Raw genomic sequence first — 6,740 nt, forward strand, 5'->3', positions numbered from 1 at the left:
TAAAAAATAAAATAGGTAACTGAAATTTTATTAGGTAATTTGTTTTAGAGTTTTATAGAAACTCTTTTTATAATTTTTTTTATATCAGTTAATAAATATTTTTTTCTATTAATAAATAAATATTGAACTACAGAAGCAATTAATAAATATTTTTTATATTAATAAATAAATACGCCAGACCTAATATATATATAGGTTATATGTGATAGAGTTTTATAGAAAATAAAATAGGTAACTGAAATTTTATTAGGTAATTTGTTTTAGAGTTTTATAGAAACTCTTTTTATAAAAACTTTTTTTATATCAATTAATAAATATTTTTTATATTAATAAATAAATATTCAACTACGGAAGCAATTAATAAATATTTTTTTATATTAATAAATAAATACAGAAATACTAAAACACTAAAACTCTTTGTACATTTAATAATAGTATAGATATAGATATATGTGTGTGTGCGCGCTCAATATATGTGAACGGAAAGAAAGAGAAAAAAAAAAAAAAAAACTCACGTGAATGGATTATTTCATTTTCTTTTTTCTTTTTTCAATTCTTTTCTTTTTCTTTGCTTTTATATATATATAAACATATATTGTTAACCATAGGTCCATATCGTGTATGAATTATGAAACCATTCTTTTTTTTTTTTTTTACACATCAACTAAAACTCAAATTCTATAATTTTAATTCAATTAAAACTCAAATCTCATAATATTACTTCAATTAAAACTTAATAATGATGAAAACTAAAAACATCTCCAATGCTAAATGTCATTTCGGGCTACCAAATCTATATTTTGAGAGGAACTACAGTGTCAAAATACTATATTTTAGTAATTTTGCTCCAATGATGCATTCCATCCAAAATGCTATATTTTAACAATTCTCACCCTCTATTGAACCAACTCCAACCCACTTCTAGCTTTCCAATCCTACTTTAACTCTGATCGTTGATTTCGAAATTACTTTCCCATCTTAACCATTCATTGCATTATGTCCCACATAATATTTTTAGAGCAAATCATTTCAGCCTCCCCAATCGCCTCCATCTTTGTTCTCGTTTTTGACTCTGAACTTGCCCTCTCTCTCTCTGCAACTGCAAACTACAAAATCTACAAGAATAAGAAGTTCTAAAGCTATATATTTCAGTTTATCTATCTATCAAATTAGGGTAAGTGAGGCGGCTGAGAGCAGATCTAAAATGGGGATGATGTTTCCTGAAAATCTATAGATACATATATGTTGTAATTGTTTGCTTCCCTACTCCACCCATTTCTATGGTTTTCGGTGTTCTTTCTCTTTTCATTCAGCTTCATCATCTCTTTTACACACACTCAAACACACACACACATATATGTATGTATATATTGTTTATATTTCAGTATATCTATCTGTTTGCAAGAATCAAAAGTTCAAAACCTATTACCTATATCAAAACTCATATCGACATATCATTTCAGAGTTCGCCGTTTGCAAGCTTCAGCCGCTGGCTCTCAACTCTCAAGCTTGCCCCCCCCCCCCCTCTCTCTCTGCAACTGCTAACTCTCAAGCCGGATCTGTAAATGCCATCTTCGACCATGGAGAAATTGGAATCATTGAATTGAAAGAGAGAGATTGAAGTCAGATTTTGTATTGAGAGTTAGATATACAAATATACATATATATATATAGAGAGAGAGAGATTGAAGTCAGATTTTGACGAAACTGGCAAAGGGGACAGGAAATGCAAAGAGATAAAGTCGTTCCAAACGGCGTCGTACAGAGAGAGAGAGAAGGCCTGCCAAAAAAAATTGGCAGCTCCTATATTTGAGAAAAAATTAGGCATTCTCAAAATTTGAAAGCCCAAATGAAAGCGCATTGGAGAATCCATTTTTTACACCTCTTTCAAATTTTGAGTTTAGCAGCTCAAATGAAAGATGCATTGGAGATGTTCTAAAGATTCCATTTATGTGTGTATATATATAACATTTATATAGAGACAATTGCATAAAAAGGTAAATAATGAAGGTTATATACATGAATGTATATATACAAATGCTAAAAAAAAAAAAAAAAAATCAAAATTTTAAAAACTAATTTGACCTTAAAATATTAAGTTTTAAAATTTTATTAAATTAAAAAAAGATATTAATTATACCTTTTATGTTTGGTTTTTCAATTAAAGAAAGGGGACGTGACTGTGAACAGTCCCGTGAATACAGAAAAATCTTCCTTGACTGCGGGCTTTACTGTTCACCGCGTTAAATTTCTATCTAGAAAGTAGGAACAGGTAATGCAGTTAGTCTCTCTTAACCCCATCAATCTTGTGGCTGTGGTTTGGTCTTTCTACGGTCATCTACAATTGCAAGCATTGTTTCTTGGGTGTATTTTGGCTTCATAAATACCATAAATGTGTTAGGTGGATCTTAACCCCATCAATCTTGTGGCTGTGGTTTGGTCTTTCTACGGTCATCTACAATTGCAAGCATTGTTTCTTGGGTATATTTTGGCTTCATAAATACCATAAATGTGTTCGGTGGATCATTTTTATAACCATTCATTATATTTTTGTCTCATAATCAAAATAATCCAAATAAATAAAGTGATGATGTGTATAATAAATTAATAAATATATGTACACGTCATTATTGATTCCAAGGTTAAGCGCGTGACGTATTTTCAATTCAGTGTAAAAAATTCTTCGTTGACGTACGGACTTTTCTTTCCCAGAAAACGCCGCCTTAAATAGAAAATGCAGTGCAATAACAACATGGATGCTTTATGAAATATCGTGAAGATTACATACATGTTACAGTAGCTCAAAAATTTACATGCCACTAATAGACTAAGGACTCCTTTGGAGTTGAACACAGTATAAAACAACAAGTTTCCCATAACAATTAGCTGCAGAGGAGAACACAGAAGAAACAGAAAAGAGAAGATGGTAATTTCTATCTTTTTCTTTCTTCTTGTCTCTACTTTGCATACACCATCAGCACAACAAACAAATTCCAATATAAGCTTAGGTTCTTCACTAACACCCACCGGTACCCACTCCTCTTGGCTATCCCGTTCCGGTCTATACGCCTTCGGCTTCTACAAGGAAGCCGATGGCTATGCTGTTGGCATATTTCTTGCTGGATTTCCTGAAAAGACTATGGTCTGGACAGCCCTCAGAGACAACCCTCAAAGGGTAGTCCCCAGCAATACCACTTTGCTATTGTCTAGCGATGGACGATTACTCTTGCGGCCAACACAAGGCCAAGACATGTATATAGCAAACCTTGACCAACCTGCTTCTTCGGCATCCATGCTAGATTCTGGCAATTTTGTCCTCTATAACTCCGATCAACAGATCATATGGCAGAGCTTTGAGCACCCAACCAACACACTTTTGCCCGGTCAGCGCCTCTCAAATGGAGCAGAGTTGGTATCTAGTGCTTCGGAGACTGACCACTCCAAGGGGATATTTCGTCTCGCGATGCAAGGGGATGGGAACCTTGTGCAGTACGCGGATGACAATCCGCGCACAACCAGTATGGCTTACTGGGCGTCTGGAACGAATGGAGTAGGAAACAACGTGACCCTCAATCTTGATGATGGTGGTTATCTCTACTTGCTAAACTCAAGTTCTGTCCTAATAAACCTAACAACAGGAGGATATCCTAAAAAAGGAATGATGTATCTGATGAGAATTGATGTGGATGGTATCTTCCGGCTTTATGCACACAGCTCGGATCAGAAAGGCAACTGGTCAGTTCTATGGGAATCTTCCACAGATAAGTGTGACCCTAAAGGTCTATGTGGCCTTAATGGGTTTTGTACTATGATGGACAGGGAACCTTTGTGTCGATGTATTCCAGGATTCGATTTCGTTGATCCAGGCAAGTGGAGTTTAGGGTGCGAGAGATATTTCACAGCACCAAGTTGCAAAGACAAGGAAGCGAATGTGATGATGCCATTACCTAGCACCTGGGAAGACCATTCATACAAGGTGTTATCGTAAGTGCCAACCGCAGAAGATTGTGAAGAAGCCTGTTTGGAGGATTGTAACTGCGAGGCTGCACTATACACGGGCACAGACTGCAAAAAGCAGATGCTTCCTATGACATATGGAAGAAGAGTGCCGAGTGACTCAACAGTTGCTTTCATCACGGTGGGAACATCTAAACCCATCATAAATGGAGTCCCAATTGACAAATCAAAAGAAACCAACAAAGTGCTAAGGTACTTTGTCCTAGTATGTTAATTACGTAATCAGGTTGAACTCAGGGCAAAATTATATTGTGTAGATTTAGTTGAAATGAGTTTGTTTAAGTGGGTTGGATATTTGATTATTTATGTAATTTGTTTCCTTTTGGGTAAAGATCATAATAATAGTTTGATGTTTGCTGAGAATCAACATAGGAGTTCAGTGTTACAATAGATTTTCCACACTTTGTCCATATGAAAGCATGTACTCAGGCATTCTACTCGAGGAAGTTAAGAAATTATAACTGGATTAAAACCTAGTTTTTTTTTTTTTTTTTTTTTTTTTTACTCACTTATCAAATTTATCATTTTTACATATTTGGTTAATTTCACTTAAATCCTTTAGGTTCGGCCAAATATCACTCTCACACATCTTTCGAAAATAAGTATCATTTACCTAATAAATTTTTGCTCCGTTTTTCACTCACACCCCAACCATTACTTGCACAGTTATGACACTATGTAAAATGACTTAAATACCCTTCACTTTTTCAACACAACTTTTAACCTAAAGAATCAGATAAAAAGTCTGAAATATCCCTAAAACTATATATACATACATATATATACATACTCATTTTGTTGAACACACACATATATATATATATATATATATATATATATATATATATATATATAACCCATTTTGTTTAAACCTATAATAGGTTTATACTATATATATACACACACATATACATAATTAATTTTAGAATTTTCTTTTTTTTTTTTTGGCCCATATTGCGCTATTGTTCTGGCTTTGGGTCATGAACAGTTGTCAAAATAAGAAAATAATTTTTTGGTGTTTTGATTTTGGGTCACTGTTCCAGAAGTGTTTTAGTACTTTGTAAAATAAAATAAGACTACACCAAGCATGCTTTTGTTGTCAAAATCAACACTGTAGCAGTTTAAAAACAAAAGCAAAATGCATGCCAAACAATCCAATTGATACAAAGAAAGATGAAATTAAAATACTATAATCTTCATAAATGAAGAATTTAAATAATAGAAATGGTAATAGAAATTGAGAAAGGAAGATGGTGAGATGTGTTAGACATCGTCGTAAAATCGATATAAAGTTTGTATGACGGTTTATATCGACTCTAAGATAGAACCCAATTACTTGCAGTAGTGTCTCCTAATGAGCACATTCCCCAGAAGAATAGTTTAGTGCCAAATCATTGTCTCGTTACCCATAAAGCAGATAACGTCATATACACATGCATGTATGTAAATATATTAACACAAACAGATATAGGAGAAATATAACATGACTGAGAAAAAGAAGAGCGATTAATATATGTGTGTGTGTGTGTATATATATATATAAAATGTAAAAGTATAAACCCCACTAGAAATATGGTGGAAAAGCATCATTTTATAGGTTGCGCCTTTCTTCCATGCTGACTGATAGATACTGTATATGGTTACGCCTATCTAAGATGTTAGTTACCTATCTAAGAAAGCAGATAACATTTTTTTGTTATTATTATTATATATATATATTTTTTGGAGTACATAAAAGAGAACACATAAAAACACACAGACTATTGGTTGGATCTAATAAACAAGATACTGTTAGTTGGATCTAATCTTCAAAAGAAGAGATCGAGTGGTTGCCAACGGAATGGTTATCAAACCAAAAGCTTCTAATTATTTATTATTTATTTTTTGTTTTTATTTATTTATTTATTTATTTTTTACATTAGTTGATATCAAACTTGGTTTGATTGATTAAGTTATTTATGTTAATATGTATTTATTAGAACATTCTCATAGTTCTTATTACCACCAGCAGAACTTGTTTTACTTTTCCTTCTATCATTTTTCTCATATATATATATATATATATATATATATGTATGTATATATGTTGAGGCTAAAATCCACGTGACACCGTTTTCATGCAAGGAAGAGGGGAGAAGATCGATGAACCTTGACGGCACCGGTGTGGTGTCTGCCAAGAGCTCTTCGACGATCAAGTTAGTCATCGGAAGTCTAAAAAGAATGCAATGATTTAATAATCGTTTTTTCGTCGTACCTCATTCTCGAGTCGTCTTCCTATTTATCGTCACTTCCCTTATTCTTGATAAGGGAATATCATAATCCTTATCCCATAGAATTTATCCAATAGAAATTATTATTCTTGATAAGATTTGTCATTATCCCATGGAATTTATCCAATAGAAATTATTATCCTTGATAACAAAAAATTATCTTTCGAAAGTAGAAGAGATTTGACGGCTGATCAACACTTAGTTACCTCTATCGTTAGGTCAATATAGGTTAGGTTTATTTTTCCCTATTAGTTGCTCCCCATTCCCAAGTTTGCTCGTCAAGCTTTGGGAATGTAAATTTTTTTTTTTCCTGTCGGCACTCTTCCCGAGGGAACAGTGCCCTCGGGTACTGTTCATTAAATAGTAACAATTTTTTTTTTTTGGTCCCCGGCACTGTTCATTGAACAGTTTATTTTGATTTTGATTTTTTTTTTTTTTTCCCCTACCCTTGGG

General features: G+C 33.2%; 1 protein-coding gene across 1 annotated transcript; it reads left to right on the forward strand.

Annotated features, from left to right (window-relative positions):
• Positions 1 to 2,770: 2,770 nt before the first annotated feature.
• On the forward strand, positions 2,771 to 4,515 carry LOC132266930 (G-type lectin S-receptor-like serine/threonine-protein kinase LECRK3). Its single transcript, XM_059767946.1, has one exon. The coding sequence runs from the start codon at positions 2,924 to 2,926 to the stop codon at positions 3,986 to 3,988; it is 1,065 nt and encodes a 354-aa protein (XP_059623929.1). The 5' UTR covers positions 2,771 to 2,923; the 3' UTR covers positions 3,989 to 4,515.
• Positions 4,516 to 6,740: the final 2,225 nt, after the last annotated feature.

Source organism: Cornus florida, unplaced genomic scaffold, assembly GCF_030987335.1.
Source record: "Cornus florida cultivar Cherokee Brave unplaced genomic scaffold, ASM3098733v1 CherokeeBrave_3.0.0_Hap2_Chr07, whole genome shotgun sequence".
Lineage (NCBI taxonomy): Eukaryota > Viridiplantae > Streptophyta > Magnoliopsida > Cornales > Cornaceae > Cornus > Cornus florida.

What these genes read in the sequence shown, in the direction of transcription:
- LOC132266930 (XM_059767946.1), top strand. Translation starts at nt 2,924, where the DNA reads ATGGTAATTTCTATCTTTTTCTTTCTTCTTGTCTCTACTTTGCATACA.